Genomic DNA, 16,015 nt, shown 5'->3' with positions numbered 1-16,015 from the left:
GAGGTCAGAGAGGTTGTCGCCTGTTTTCTCCTCTAGGGTTTTGATGGTTTTCTGTCTCACATTTAGGTCTTTCACCCATTTCACCTGGAATTTTTAAGGACTAGAGGCAGCGCTCTAACTTAAGAAGTTTTCCCCCAAATTGAGACTTTGCTGAGTCTGAGATGTTCGTTTCTATTTTGCATATGTCTCTTCACTGGCTAGTTGTGATACTGAATTTGAAAAGGTGTGAGGAGGGCGAAGTTCAGAGGTATTAGCAAAGGAGACCGTTGGGGCACCTGGATGGTGCAGTCAGGTAAGCTTCCAACTCTTGATCTCAGGGTCGTGATTTCAAGCCCCACGTTGGGCTCTGCACTGAGCGCAAAGCCTACTTTAAAAAGGCTGCCCTCATAGCTGTGGGCAATTTTTATAATCCTTTTCATCAGTCTTTTTGAATGAATTTGGCGGGGGGCGGGGGTGGGACTCAACCCAGTTGCTCCGGAGGTTGAGGATGTTAGGCTTTCTACAAGAAGTGAGGAGTGCAACCGTGGACTGAGCGTTGGTAACGATGAGACCCAGGACGGGATGCCAGGCAGGAAGAAGGCGAGGGTGGTGGGTTGGCCTGGCGGGCGTGCAGAGGTGGTGCCGGGGGAGCGCAGGCAGGGAAGCCTTCCTTCCAGGGCGTGGTTCACGGGCATAGTCCAAGGGCTCAGCTGTGCCTCCCTTCCTAATCCCCCTGGACACGCAGAGGAGCAATAGCTGTAACATGTAACTCCCACATGAAGACCAGTTTTCCTTCTTACAATATCCATATCGGTCAATTCGGAATCTTCCCTTTTTGTTTGGTTTGTTAAGTGTGGAATGGCCATCCTCACTTAGAAACTGTGCGTCTGGCAAACCTTAGTCGCCTGGAACGAGGCCCAGAACAGGTCAAGCCACCAGATGGTCTCGGGGCCCCAGCCAGCCGTTGACGTCCCCAGGGAAACGCTGCAAGTGGTCAAACACCTGCTGGACATCTGCTGACCTCCTCCCTTGGTTCAGAGCCTGCAGTGACCTTCCCTGGCACGCCTCTGAGGTTTGGCTAGGTGTTCATGTACCTGGTCCTTAAACGTCTCCTAAAGCTGACGCCGTTTACTCATGGGAAACGTCCCTGTGACCCTGCCAATCACAGCTACTTGGGTTTTCTACCAGTAGTAGAAGAAAGGGGCCGAGGGCAGACAGAAAACAGAAAATCTTTTTTAAAAAAATTAGCGGACACTCAGCGTAGAATACAACCACTTAAGACAGGCCCCACCTTCCCGTGTTCTTCGAGGCTGTCATTCCTGTGCTCCCGTCTTGTCAGCCTAACCTCCTAACAAACCGTCAGCAAGAATTCTGTAGTAGTTCCCCGGGTTCAGTGTGTTTTACATTGATGTCATTAACCGTATGCAGCGTGTTTTTTTAAGGCGGCAAGAAATTTGTGTTTCTGTGTTTAGGGGGAAACATGCTTTGGGTGTTTAAGAGGCGTCCGTGTTAGCTCTTGGGAAAAGATACCAGGTGGCCGTGGCTGCTCCTTCCAAACCAGCTCACCGTTGGTCACATGGTGCTTTGGATGTAGCTAAGAAGCCTGTAGGGTGGACATTGTCCTGTTTTCATTGTGAGTGGGCCTCTCCTTCTTCAGCGGTGCAAGTTAATAGTGAAAGGGCAAGTAGCAGTTTTTCTGTTTCTCTGTGTTCTCCTCGTGGAAGGCGGTGGAAAGAGGCCACATTGGCCCCTGTCTTAACCACTGAACAACATTTGCTAATGTAAATCTCCATGAGGGGCACCAAAGAAATAATTTAGATCTTCTAAGAAGGCATTTTACACATTCTGAATGAGGGTAAGAGGGAGGCTACAGAGAGGGTTTTGGGGTTAGAAGACCGGAACTGCAGGCCCGATCAGGGTTGGGTGGAAGTTTGTCTACTCAGACAACTAAATTCACAGCTCTGGCCAAGCATCTTAAATGTTTCATCTTTCCAGTTTTTCTTGGGGTTATACTTGCTGTTCTTAGTTTTAGGAGCCTACTGAAAACATATTCTGGTTTTGTAAGAATTCTCTTTTCATTTTCCTGGAAACTAAGCCATCCACATTCTTTCTTTGCCTAGATGTAAAGTATTACAGTAGTAACCCACTTTTCCGGAGGTCGGATTTCCGGCACCCTCAGCCCACCAGAACATGGCTGCTAACCCTGAAGTAAGCAGAGAAGGCTTCTGAGCCCCCTCCAGTGGCAGGGCTGCTCAGGCTGTCCCCAGACCCCCGAGTGTCACTTAAGTAAGGGTGCAGTGAGAGGGAGGGCGGGAGGCCCCGGGAGCTGTGGCCTGGCCATCGGAGTGGTTCCCCGAGGGGTCCGGCCTCTGACCCGGGAGGCGGCGGAGTAGCATTGTCCAGCCATTCCAAATAATAAGATGTATTCCAATGAAAATACTCATCACTGTTCAGCAGAAGCGCCTCAAACGCCTCAGAATGGTCTCCATTTAGGGTGATGAGAGCTTTGTGACTCAGACTAGCCAACTTCAGTTCTGTGGCAGATTAAACACAGGGGGCACGGCACGTTCATCCCCCAGGACGGAGATAAATGAGCCGTCACTCTCCTAAAACAGGTCAGCAAACAACTTCTGCACAGGGCCAAATAATACATATTTCAGATTCTTTCGGCTGTATATGTTGCAGAAAGTGGCCATAGACAATACCCGAACATACGGGGATGGCCACGTTGCAATAAAACTTGATTAAAAAAAAAAAAAAGGCCACATTTGGTCCCAGGGCCACTAATCTGTTTGCTGACCCCTCTGCTAGAAGGCAGATGGCCTGTATTGAGTTTGCATTTATTTCCAAAAATTCAAAATGCAGCAAATAATCAAGTGATTGCCATTTCCAAAGCACTGTTATTGCAAAGTGGTTATAGTACTGGTTTTTCAAAAGCTAAGCTTCAGCTTTCTGGAAAATTCCATCCTATTGAATACCTCATGGATCTCAAATAAGTTACTAGGGAACGAAGAGCCTGTTGCGTCTTCACTGAGATTCTTGATTTGAAGGCCCAGACATTGAAAATATAAGGCCTTACGTAGCTACATGGATTTAAGGTTTTAACAATGTGGTTGTATTGTTTGGAGAATTATTCTTTGAGAACGTTACCATTTTGATGACATGTTTTCACAGGTCTGAGAAAGAGCCCCAGTTTAAGTTTATCTACTTCAACCATATGAATTTAGCAGAGAAAAGTACAATTCACATGAGGAAAACCCCTAGTGTGTCACTCACATCCGTGCATCCGGATTTGATGAAGATTCTGGGTGACATCAACAGTGACTTTACCAGGTAATTCGAACAACTTCTCGGATTCGGACTTCTCAGATTAGGTGACCCTCCTTTTTTTTTTTTTTTTTTTTTGTAATTTTTTTTTTTTAACGTTTATTTATTTTTGAGACGGAGACAGAGGGAGACGCTTAACCGACTGAGCCACCCAGGTGCCCTGAGGTGTCCTCTTTCTAACGGGAGAAGAGGCGCTGAAGGAATCCTCATCGAAGCCGAGCGGCCCAGAGCCGCTGCAGAGGGCCCCACTTGCGAACAGAGTAGAGGAGGCCCCCGGGTCACTGGCCACTTGCACGGGACTCCCCAGACTTTTCAGATGGCTAGTTTCTGGTTTCTTTTGTTTTTCTTCAAAGGTTTTTGCTTTAGTTTTTTTTTTTTTTTTAACTTTTTTTTATTTATTTTTGAGACAGAGAGAGACAAAGCATGAACGGGGGAGGGTCAGAGAGAGAGGGAGACACAGAATCTGAAACAGGCTCCAGGCTCTGAGCTGTCAGCACAGAGCCCGACGTGGGGCTCGAACCCACGGACTGCGAGATCATGACCTGAGCCGAAGTCGGCCGCTTAACCGACTGAGCCACCCAGGCGCCCCTGCTTTAGTTTTTTAATGTTTGAGAGAGAGAATCAGCCGAGAGCACAGAGCCTGATGCGGGGCTCGGTCTCACAAACCATACCGTGAGATCATGACCTGATCCAAAATCAAGAGTCGACGCTCTGTGAACTAAGCCACCCAGGCGCCCCTAGTTTCCGGTTTCTCATGTGAGAGTGTGTGTCGCTCACGCTGCAGCTAAACAGCTAACACACTGTTGCCTGTTGGAACCCTTGTCTTGCAGAGTGGATGAAGACGAGGAGATCATCGTAAAAGCAATGAGCGACTACTGGGTGGTCGGGAAGAAGTCTGACCAGCGGGAGCTGTATGTTATCCTGAATCAAAAAAATGCAAACCTGATCGAAGTAAATGGTAAATAGAAGCTGGGCGTGGTGCAGAACTTCGCCGCTGTCTGTCCTTTCACTGTGGTCAGAAACCCGCTAGAGAGGAGACACGGCTGTTGATGTCAAAGGAAACCGTCCTTTGGTCCATCCTGTGTTCTCCAGAAGCACAGTTCCTTAAAAAAGTTCCTTGAAAAAGTTTTGACGTTTCCTGTGGAAAATGTCCCTATGTTTCGGAAACTTGGCACCGGCCAAAGGAAATGATTTTCTGTAATGCTAAATGGAAAAAAAAATCTCGTGCCTTCATACAGTGTGTATACAGATGTCCACTCTGATCCCCGGTGACAAAGACCCACCCCGTGGCAGGGCGGGCCGGTTCACTGGCAGCTTCCAGGCCCCCGTGCGCGCATTGTTCCAGCACCGGCCTTGGCTGATCCTCACAGCTCTTTGCGCTGGCGGAGGGGGGAGCGTGTCCCCTTCACGGCCTCCGCTCCCTTGCGGCACCGCATACGGCCTGGAGCAAGGAGTGGGACGTTTGGGAGAGTGCCGCATGGACAACAGTGAGGTTTGAGGTTTCATTCTCCGCACGTGTCTGCTGCGACACGGTTCGTCTCTCCCATCGGTGCCTCTAGTGAGACTCGTGCGCGTTAGAAACCGCAGGAAACGCGGCCCCGGGTGCAGTGGGAATTGAGTGGCGTCACGATGGCACCGCCTCCGCGGAGCACTTGAACCACGGCCCGGGTGGCAGCTAGGGTTTCTGGGGCATGGCACCCAACATTTTAGACTTGGGCTGCAGCCTCCAGCCTGTGGGTGTCTCAGGCGCTTGCGGGGCTAGGCGTGCACTTCCCGGGCCCGGAGGAGTGGCCTGTGGCTGTGACACGGCACTTAGGTCCCAGGGACAGTAGGCTTTCTTTCCCCATTGTCTTGACTCATGAACGTTTCTCGCCCAAGCCTGAGACTGAAGGTGGGCAAATGCGGCCATTTGCTGGCAGCTAGCTGTATTCCAGAAGAGTTTAAGGGACCAGTCTGTGTCATAGAACCTTTCCAGTGAAAACCTCTGTTTCTCACTCCCTGTTTCTGTCTTTTGCAGAAGAGGTGAAGAAACTTTGTGCGACGCAGTTCAATAACATATTCTTCCTGGATTGACGGATAACAGCTCGCCGGGACATCTTTTAAAAAAACAACTCAGCAGGCATTCTGTTTACCACTGCAGGTTCTCGGTCATATTATTGACTGAATTAATGACAATAGTAAAGCAATACTTGCTTTGAAGAATCAAATTTCTACTCAGTCTGATGATCCCTGGGGTTTTTAGATTTTACATATTTATGTGGAAATAATTAAAGGTAGTCGGCTACATCTCCCATCATTCCATTCTTTTGACATTATGTGAATATTTTACTGGGAAATAAGACTAATAAATTGTTAAGGTTTTTAAAATTCTGGTTTTGCTTGGAGTCTCGCGCCTGTTGTTTGTTTGTAGACCACTCCGCCCAGTGGGCGCTGGCTGTGGCTCATCCTTGGGGATTTTCTAGAGCTGCTAGAGCTCCCAGGATTCGCGCCCCCCCCCCCCCCCACCCAACGGTCACTAGACCTGCAGGGGCGAACTCTGAGGCATTTGCCCAAATTAATTGCTAGACCTTGGTTTTTCTCTTGAGTACTGATGTGATTTTTAGACCACGTATAATAGAACTTCACGAAAGTGCTATGGTCTAAACATAAAGCGTTCTGCATGTGTCCTGTAGAACCCTGAGGGGTCACAACTGCCTGTGTCTTCACAGCTGAGATGTATTCTGGCTGGATTAAAAAAAATTTTTTTTAATGTTTGTTTATCTTAGCGACAGAGCACCAGCTGGGGAGGGGCAGAGAGAGAGGGAAGACACAGAATCCGAAGCAGGCTCCAGGCTCCAAGCTGTCAGCACAGAGCCCGACGCGGGGCTCGAACTCACGAACTGTGAGATCATGACTGAGCTGAAGTCGGAAGCTTAACCAACTGAGCCAGCCAGGTGCCCCCAGAGATCCTATTTCTTGCCCTGCACTATGCCAAGCTCTGAGCCAAGGGTTTTTTAATTAATTTTTAAAATACTCCAGGCTCTGAGCTGTCAGGCAGAGAGCCTGATGCAGGGCTTGAACTCATGAACTGTGAGATCATGACCTGAACCAAAGTCGGACGCTTAACTGACTAAACCACCCAGGCACCCCTTAATTTTACCTAAGTTAACCTACTGTTGGTAGTCTCAACCTCCCAGTTTGGGCGGAAGCTAGCCAGGCACGGTCTGGGAAAACGAACCACCCCAGCTCCAGGCGGGGCTCCTCACTGTTGGCCCTCAGGCAGCCCGCATGAGCCCGCTGTCAGGGCGGAGGACGGATGACTGCTCGTCCACCTGGAGTACTCTTGTCGCTCTCGTGTCTTACGTAATGTACGGTTTCGGTTATGAAATCACAAATCACTCTTATCCCATGAGCTACTTGAGGTTGTGTTTTATTAGTTTCCAGCGACAGGCTTCCTGTGTTGAGTGTTCGTTGCTGACTTAGTAATTGCAGCATAATTACATCATCATCTGGAAATACATCCTTCAAAGTTGTACTTTTGAGCATAAAACATAGTCCGTGTTTATCCTCTGTTGCATTCTTGTGTGTTCAAACTTTTTAGTTTGCTTGCTAAAAATATCTATATCCCCCCTAAATAACTGTCTTTTTGATCTGTTTCTTCTATGTAATCCTTTAGCTTTTGCAAGGCTAGTATGTAAGATGCTGAGGAATCATGCGTCTTTTTGTTGTTGGTCCTTTTATCATTATTTCTAGTTTTATCCCTATTCAGATGTTTCCTTTAAATTCTGTTCTTAATATTGCTCACGATTCCAGTCATTTTGATTAGATTTTCCTGGTCCATCTTTTTCCATCTCTGTTTTTATCCTTTGTTGTTTATTCATTTTGAGAGAGAACGGGGGAGGGGCAGAGAGGGAGAGAATCCCAAGCAGGCTCCGCACCAACATGGAGCCCGATGCACGGCTCAAACCCATGAACCGTGAGCCAAGATGGAGTTGGGATGCTTAACCAAGGACCCAGGTGCTCCAAGAGGGTTTTCTTATAAAGAATAACATTGAAATGAGTTTCTATTTTGGTTTTGTTTAAATGTTTGTTTATAAGACAGCGTGAGCAGGGGAGGGGCAGAGAGAGAATCCGAAGCAGGCCTGATGTGGGGCTTGAACTCATGAGCTGTGGGATCATGACCTGAGCCGAAGTTGAATGCTTAATCAACTGAGCCACCCAAGTGTCCCGAAATGAGTTTCTATTTTGAACCCAGCTAATGATATGGGGGCTTGGGGATTGGGAAGGGAACCTGCTCACACTGGGGAGGTATATTGGCACTGTCCCACCATCTCTGGCGATTTAGGTTCCCAGCCTCTTTGTTGTTTTCCCATTTCCCCAGCTTCATGTTGAACGATTGTTTCCTTCCCTCTGTTAGTTTGGAAGCCGTAGAGTGTATTTTTATGCTTCGGGTGGTCACTCTTATATTTAACACAAATCATTAGTATAACAGTGTATGAGACGTAGTTTCACTTAGTGCTGAGCACACCTGTTCGTCAGCTTTTCTGCCTTGGTGTTTCGTCCCTGTGGTGTCTGCAGTGCTGGGGAAGGCACGGGGCCGGAGAAGAGGCCGCACGTGAGGACAGGTAGGACTTGGACGTGGGTCACTTACAGGGGCAAAGCGGGGCGGGGGGGGGGGGGGGGGGGTCCGGGCTTGGCAGGGGGCCTGAAGAAATGTTTAAATTTGTACACTACCACTTGTCTTCCGATAAGTTTTATCAGATTCTAAATTTCATCACCGATACCGTACTTGGATTAAAAAAAAATACATTCAACGCATGCTCATTTAATACCCATGTGTGTATTTTCATTCAGCTCTGTTTTCAGGCATGTCCGTGATTTAACTGTGTAAGAAACCTGAATTGCAGTGGGCCCAGGCAGTTATTTCAAAAACACTGAAACAAGGTACAATACAATTTTATTAGGAAATGTGTTACAGAGCTTTGGTTCTAAGCTTTTGTATCTCGTTCTTGGGGTTCGTTTACAAACCCAGTAACTGTTACTTTCTCTTCTTCTTGCTTGTGACGGGCTTGCTGGATTGGGACACCACGGTGTCCTCTTTAGGGGGGCTCGATGTGAAAGTGGAGGACGGGGCGTCGACCGGCTCCTTGATCACAGTGATGTCCACCTCAGAGTCTTGTTTTTTGGTCTCTTCCTCTCTCAAGCTATTCAGCCTAGGGCAAGAAGCAAACCCGGGAAGGTAGCCTTATTTACTTTTTATTTTGCAATCTCAAAACCTGTTTTATGCTATATTTGGTGTATAGTAGGCCACACCTAGATTTCAACAGTTTTTGCAAGCAAAACTGTAAACTCTCATCACTTTGCCTGAAATGGAAAGTGATGCCATACCCAGACAGTCCGGAATGACATTTTCACATAGCCGAACAGACTTCTGAACTCCTTTCCTCTGTAGCAACTTAGCAGCCAGTGAGTGGCCTTTAAAAATCTCGAGGTCTTTGCCCTGAAGTATAGTTTAATGCTTTCTTTACCAACAGGCTCAAGGCATGCTTTGCAAAGAGCAGGCTTCAGCACCCTGAACAGACATGACTGTACGGTTCTCGACCGTGGTTCTAGAAAGGTAGCCAAACAACAGGTAGGGGTTGCTCACCATGTGCCAGGCACTGTTCTTGACACTTTACAGCATCGGCTCACTAAATCCTCACCACAGCCCTATGGGGGTTCGTGTCCACTTACAGATGGGGAAACTGAGGCATGGTGACGGGCCCTGCCCGGGGCCACCTACGTGTCAAGGGGTAGGGTTAGGATCTGAACCCAGCAGCCTAGCCCCGTGGGCCTCTGCACTCCGTGGGAGCCTTGGGGCCCAGGCATCCTCACCCCCCAAGTGAGCCAATGGCCGCAAGCAGGACCCTTCCCTGCCGTCCCATGTTCTCGGTGCCAGGGGAAGAGCTGCCTCCCTCAGGAAGCCACACACGTGTAAAGACGGGAAGGCAAGGCAAGGGAGGCTCCTGCAGGAGGGGGGCTGAAGGGCTCTGGTAGGTCACCTGGCTTCCAGCTCTTCGTTTTCCAGCCTCCGCCGATGGGCCGTGGCCACGTCCTGTAGCCGGTCTTTGCTGACTTTCTCCTTGAGGGCTTCTACACGTTTGTGTGCGTGGAAAAACATGTTCACAAAAAAGATATACATACTCGTGATCCAGACGGTGAGTTTTTCCTTTTGTTCGTCCTTAGATTTCTCTTTTCTCTCTGGAAGAAAGTTTAACTGAAATCAGCACGAAGGGCACCTGGGTGGCTCAGGCGGTTAAGAGGCCCACTCTTGGTTTGCGCTCAGGTTATGGTCTCACGGTTGTGGGATCGAGCTCCGAGTCAGGCTCTGCACTGAGCGGAGTCCGCTTGGGACTCTCTCTCTCCCTCTGCCCTTCCCCAACTCGTGCTCACTTTCTCAAAAAAAAAAAAAACAAAAAACAAAAACAAAAAAACTCAAAAAACAAAAATAGAAAAAATCAGCACGAATACAATTCCAGGTCTTCCACTTCCTACAAGGGCTAAGTGTCCTCATGGCCCGAACGATGGGGTGATGCTGTGCTCCCCACAACCTTGGGAGGGAACCATAAAATTTTTACTGACAACCTGAAACAAGGCGGGGGGGCAGTAGACCAGAGCTTTGATCATCGACATTTTGAGTCTCCTGGTATTTTTCTGTAAATGGTGTATTTTGGTTTTCTAAAATTAAAACTATGGAAAAAAAATTTTTTTTAATTAAAACTATGGAAAATTTGCATTTTCCATGTTTCACAGGGGAAAAAAAAAAACCCTCTGTTTTTGCATCCATTGTCTTTAAAGGCACTTTTCACTGAGAAAATAAAGCATTTTTAACTCCGAATTGAATAAGAACGTGGGTAAAATGACTGACTTCGTAGGAGTTGCCTCCCATCCCGTGGGGCCAACAGATGTCTACTTTGGAATGTGTTTCATAGTTGATTCTGGAAAGATCAGGCTTTGGGTAGTTTTACAGTATCAGGAAACTCCGGGATCTCTCGAGACAGCAAGTATTTTTAGACTGTGTCTATAGCTTGGGTTTCTGTGCTGTGTGAGGGCGGGCTGGGGTGAGGCAGGTGGGGACAGGTATGACGGAAAGGTAGGGCCTGTCAGCAATTCACCCTCCCATCCCAAGAGCCACGTGGAGGGAACAGAGTGGGACACTGACAGGAAGAAACTTTATACCACAGCCAGGTCTTACAAAGACCAAGGGAAGCCTTCATCTGCGCTTCCCGAGTTCCTAGGTTCTCGAACATCCGCGTAACCCGCGGCGTGCCAAGGCGTGGGGGAGTGCTGGGCGTGGAGGTAACTGATGAAGAGCGACTCACTGTGACTGTTGAGCCGGGTCCAGACTCTGGGCACCACGTCAAGGGGCTTGCACGGCCTCTGGCTTCAGCAGCAGAGCACAGCAGTTCAGAGCACGGACGAGACCAGACCAGTCAGAGTCAGGCTCGGCTCTGCCCCTTACTAGTTGTGCCCAAGCTCCCTCATCTGCAATAACGGAACCGTGGGGTACCCTCCTCACAGACGTGTTGGGACAAGTTAGCGCTCAGTGATAGGCTGTGGCTTTTCCACAGGCAAATAATTACGGAATAAGAGGCCACACACTGGGAGAAAATACCTGCAAAACCTACCAGATGATCGCTTCTCGGCCTTTTGGCTAAGATCAAGTGTAAAACCTACCAGATGAAACAATGACTTGTATCCAGGTGACGAAAATAGCTCCTATCTTTGGCCTCAGTGACACAATTCAATGAAAAAATTTAAAGACACCACTAAGCGTTGGAGGGGACATAGAGAAAGGTCCTCCTAGATCACTGGTGGCATAGAGAATGGCACAGCCAATTTAGGAAAACAGCCTGGCTATTTATTTTAAATGTGTATTTACTTAAAGAGACAGCAAGCAGGGGAGGGATAGAGCGGGAGGGAGTCCCAAGCTGCCAGCACAGAGCCTGAGGCAGGGCTCTATCCCACAACAGTGACATTATGACCTGAGCAGAAATCAAGAGTTGGACGTGCAACCGACAGAGCCACCCAGGCGTCCCAATTTATTTTAAACGTTAAGTATATACTTAGCATATGACACAATTCCACTGCTAGCTAGCTATCCAAGAAAAGTGAAAATATGTCCTCCGAGCCTGTCCTTTTCACTCTTCACGTTAGCCCAACTGTCCGTCAACTGATGAACAGATAAAATGTGGTTTATTCAGACAATGAGACGCTACTCAGCTACACACAGGAACAAAATAAACGTTACAACGTGAATGAATCCCAAAATAACTGTAAGTGAAAGAAGCCAGATGCTGCCGTTCATGTGGAACATCCAAGAACAAATGCACGAAGAAAGCAAGGTCATTGGCGCCACCTCCCACACTCCACACACGCCACCCACATACCAGTAGTGACAGTGAGCTGGGGAGCACTCACAGAACGTGGGCCAGGGAAAGACCCCAAACCTGCTTGTTAGCACCGGCTTTGGAAAAGCAAAAGGGAGGCTGCCAGCACTCGGCCCGGTACGTTGCAGGATCACGAGAACACAGGAGACCTTACGAAGTCTGCCACAAGAGCGACCAAGGAAGGTGGAGCAGGTGTGTCCTTAGGTGGTCTGACAAAGCCTCAACCCCTAGCAAGGCTGATGGAAAATACTCTTAGTAGACACTAGGGGGTGACTGATTCCTGAGATGCAAAGACAGGAACACAAGGCTTCAAGGAACACGAACTATCTAGGAAACGTGACACCATCACGGGATCACGGTCTTCCAGTAACCAGCCCCAGACTGACCTGAACGTTTACAACAGCCATTGGATGGACACTCCGGGAGCTACAAGCGCACACGGAAAGACGGTGCAGTGAAATCAGGAAAACAGCATACGAACAAAAGCAGTTTATGAAAAGGACATGGAAAATCACAACCAAACAAATCGTGGGGCTGCATGAAATGGAAGCACAGTAGAGCATCACCCATAGAGTGGATCACGCAGAAGAAAGAGCCTGTGGATTAAAAGGAACTTTTGAATTAGTAATGTCTAGGTTTCATCAACATGGCACCATTTAGGCTCTGGGAATTCAGAGATTATAACCAAGTCCCTGACCTTCCCGCTCTGCTGGTTTTCATGCGCACCTCCCCCGACTCTTTCCCAAGGGATAAACAGGAATCTGTTACTTTCATTTTTTCTTACTAGATTTTCAGGTCTTGGGTTATACAGATTTTGTTAAATGAATTGAAAGGGTTTTTTATGCTTTGGAGTTTAAAAAATAAGAATATAAGAATAATTCTTACATTGGTACTTTCTTAAATTTTTTGATCATAAAATTCAATTTAGGAGAGTAATTTTTGGACAGTTTTTTTCCCCATGATCATTCAGGTTTTCTGTATTAGCCTGAGTCTATTTTTGTTATTAATAACCTAGAAAATAATTCAAAATTTTCAAATTTATTAAAAAAATTTTTTAAAATATTTTTATTTATTTTTGAAGGAAAGAGAGCATGAGTGGGGGAGGAGCAGAGAGAGGAGACACAGAATCCAAAACAGGCTCCAGGCTCTGAGCTGTCAGCACAGAGCCCGACGCAGGGCTCGAACTCACGGACCGTGAGATCGTGACCTGAGCCAAAGTCAGATGCTTAACCAACTGAGCCACCCAGGTGCCCCCAAATTTTTCAGATTTATTAGCTTAGAGATGTATAGGGCATACTTTTTCCTATACTTGAAAAAATCTCGTCTGTGGTACTTTTTCCTTCTGAGACTTTATGTGTTCTCTCACTTTCACCCTGCATTAGGATCACAGACCTCTGTCTTCTCACTAAAACTGATCATTCCGAAAGCTGGTTCTTCGTGTAATTTTAATATTTTTGTTATGTATAAGTTATGAATTTATTTTGTTAATGCCTTCCTCCTGCTCTCCTTGCATTTTTAAAGGTTTATTTATTTTTGAGAGAGAGAGAGAGAGAGAGAGAAAGCATAGAGTGGGGAGGGGCAGAGAGATAGGAAGAGAAAGAGTTCCAAGCAGGCTTCATGCTGTCAGTGCAAAGTCTGTCGCAGGGCTCAGTCCCACCAACTGCGAGACCAGGACCTGAGCCGAAAACAAGAGTCGGTTGCTTAACTGAATGAGCCACCCAGGCACCTTGATGCTCTCGTTTTTATTTTTTTTTTTTTAATGTTTATTTTTGAGACAGAACATGAGTGGGGGAGGGGCGGAGAGAGAGGGAGAGAGAGGGAGACAAAGAATCCCAAGCAGGCTCCAGGCTCCGAGCCATCAGCACACAGCCCGATATGGGGCTCGAACCCAAGAAATTCGAGATGGTGACCTGAGCGGAAGTTGGACACTCAACCAACTGAGCCACCCAGGCACCCCCTGATGCTCTCCTGTATGTTATTACTCCTCCCTTCTACCCTTTTGGGCTGAATGTTTAGGTTTTCTTAATAGCGAAAACATATTAATACTATACATTTTCTTGGGTTATAGTTTGACCATGTTTCTTAGGGAATGTTTACATTATTTCAATTTTCTAATTATTTTCAGAAATGTAATTTCATTTTTCTCTGAGAATTATTTTGAATAGGGGACCCATATTTAGTTGGGCTTTTTGTTGTCATTGTGTTTTTGCTTCTTTTTCATGTTAGAGAGAAAGAGAATCTTAAGCAGGCTCCACGCTCAGCACAGAACCCAACATTGGGCTCAATCCACAACCCTGGGTTCATGACCTGAGCCAAAATCCAGATGCTCAACCAACTGAGGCGCCCCACTTTGATTTTGCTTTCAAGGGGTTGTATGATACTTTACTTTTTTTTTTTTAACTACACACACTTGGCCCTTCTTTAATAGGAAGAGTACAGTAGCATTGGACTACCCCAGCAAAAGGAGAGAGGTTAAGTTGGAAGCCAGTGTGAACAGGGCTGAGTAATCACTTGGGAGTTGGAGAAGAGGAGGCAGCAGATAGAATGCTAGAAGTATTTTACCAGGAAAAGAGAGAACATTAGGAGGAATGGCCAACTAATCTTTGACAAAGCAGGGAAGAATATCCAGTGGAAAAAAGACCACTCTCTTCAAGCAAATGGTTGGGAAAATTGGACAGCACCATACCTAAAAATCAAAAGGACAAAAGACCTAAACATAAGACAGGAAGCCATCAAAATAAAATGGGCAACAACCTCTTTGACCTCAAATGCAGCAACTTCTTACTTGATGGGTCTCCAGAGGCAAGGGAAACAAAAGCAAAAATGATCCATTGGGACCTCATCAAGATAAAAACCTTCTGCACAGCAGAGGAAACACTCAAAAAGTAAAAGGCAACCAACAAAATGGAAGACATATCAGATAAAGGGTTAGTATCCAAAATCTATAAAGAGTATATCAAACTCAACACCCCCCCCAAAAAAAAAATCCAGTGAAGAAATGGGCAAAAGACATGAACACTTTTCCAAAGAGGACATCCAGATGGCAAACAGACACATGAAAAGATGCTCAACATCACTCATCATCAGGGAAATACAAATCAAAACCACAATGAGAGGGATGCCTGGGTGTCTCAGTCGGTTAAGCATCCATCTTCAGCTCAGGTTATGATATCAGGGTCCGTGAGTTCAAGCCTGGCATCCAGCTCTGTGCTGACAGCTCAGAGCCTGGAGCCTGTTTCTGATTCTGTCTCTCTGCCCCTCCCCTGCTCACACTCTGTCTGTTTCTCTCTCTCTCAACATAAATAAACATTAAAAAAAACCACAAAATACCACCCCACACCTGTCAGAATGACTAAAATTAACGACTCAGGCAACAACAGATGTTGGTGAGGATGTGGAGAAAGAGGATCTCTTTTGCACTGCTGGTGGGAATGCAAACTGGTGCAGCCACTCTGGAAAACAGTATGGATGTTCCTCAAAAAACTAAAAATAGAACTACCCTATGACCCAGCAATTGCACTACCAGGTATTTGCCCAAAAGGATATGAACATGCTGATTCAAAGAGGCACATATACCCCAATGTTTATAGCAGCGCTATTGACAATAGCCAAAGTATGGAAAGAACCCAAATGTCCATCGACTAATGAACGGATAAAGAAGATTTGGTATCTGTGTACAATGGAATGTTACTCAGCGATCATAAAGAATGACATCTTGCCATCTACAACCACATGGATGGAACTAGAGGGTATTATGCTAAGCAAAATTAGAGAAAGACAAATATCATACAATTTCACTCGTGTGGAATTTAAGATAAAAAACAGATGAACATAAGGGAAGGGAAGCAAAATTAATATAAAAACAGGGAGACAAACCATAAGAGACTCTTATTAAATACAGAAAACTGAGGGTTGCTGGTGAGGTGTTGGGTGGGGGAAAGGGCTAAAGGGGTGAGGGGCATTAAGGAGGACACTTGTTGGGCTGAGCACTGGGTGGCATATGTAATTGATGAATCACTAAATTCTATTCCTGAAATTATTATTACACTATGTTAACTTGTATTTAATTCTTTTAATGTAAAAAATATATAAGGAATATGAGGCACCAATTCAGAGTTTCATTGTTTTAACTTGAGCATCTTTAAAAACCATCTCACACTATACCCAAAAATAAAATGGATTAAAGACTTAACCGGAAAACTCCTAGAAGAAAACATGTGCAGTATTTTCTCTGACATCAGCCTTAGCAGCATTTTTCTAGATGTGTCTCCTCAGGCAAGAGAAACGGAAGCAAAAACAGG

General features: G+C 46.5%; 2 protein-coding genes across 3 annotated transcripts in view; one reads left to right on the top strand and one right to left on the bottom strand.

The window, feature by feature from the left end:
* The window catches only part of CCZ1 (CCZ1 homolog, vacuolar protein trafficking and biogenesis associated), a 33,952-nt gene extending 28,279 nt beyond the window's left edge, over positions 1 to 5,673 (top strand). Inside the window, exons 13-15 of the mRNA XM_047838776.1 lie at positions 3,154 to 3,312; positions 4,137 to 4,264; positions 5,324 to 5,673. Of these exons, the coding sequence (XP_047694732.1) occupies positions 3,154 to 3,312; positions 4,137 to 4,264; positions 5,324 to 5,379 (343 nt within the window). The 3' untranslated portion in view covers positions 5,380 to 5,673. The remainder of the gene's footprint in view (positions 1 to 3,153; positions 3,313 to 4,136; positions 4,265 to 5,323) is intronic.
* A 2,552-nt stretch (positions 5,674 to 8,225) lies between these two features.
* Positions 8,226 to 16,015, bottom strand: part of RSPH10B (radial spoke head 10 homolog B) — a 64,221-nt gene continuing 56,431 nt past the window's right edge. For both annotated transcript variants that reach the window (XM_047838698.1, XM_047838699.1), the window contains exons 19-20: positions 9,327 to 9,525; positions 8,226 to 8,498 (exon numbers count right to left, since the gene is read on the bottom strand). In XM_047838698.1, coding sequence (XP_047694654.1) covers positions 8,324 to 8,498; positions 9,327 to 9,525 — 374 coding nt within the window. In that variant the 3' untranslated portion in view covers positions 8,226 to 8,323. The remainder of the gene's footprint in view (positions 8,499 to 9,326; positions 9,526 to 16,015) is intronic.

This window comes from Prionailurus viverrinus, chromosome E3 (genome assembly GCF_022837055.1).
Source record: "Prionailurus viverrinus isolate Anna chromosome E3, UM_Priviv_1.0, whole genome shotgun sequence".
Taxonomy (NCBI): Eukaryota; Metazoa; Chordata; class Mammalia; order Carnivora; family Felidae; genus Prionailurus; species Prionailurus viverrinus.
This window is presented reverse-complemented; position numbering and strand designations above follow the sequence as displayed.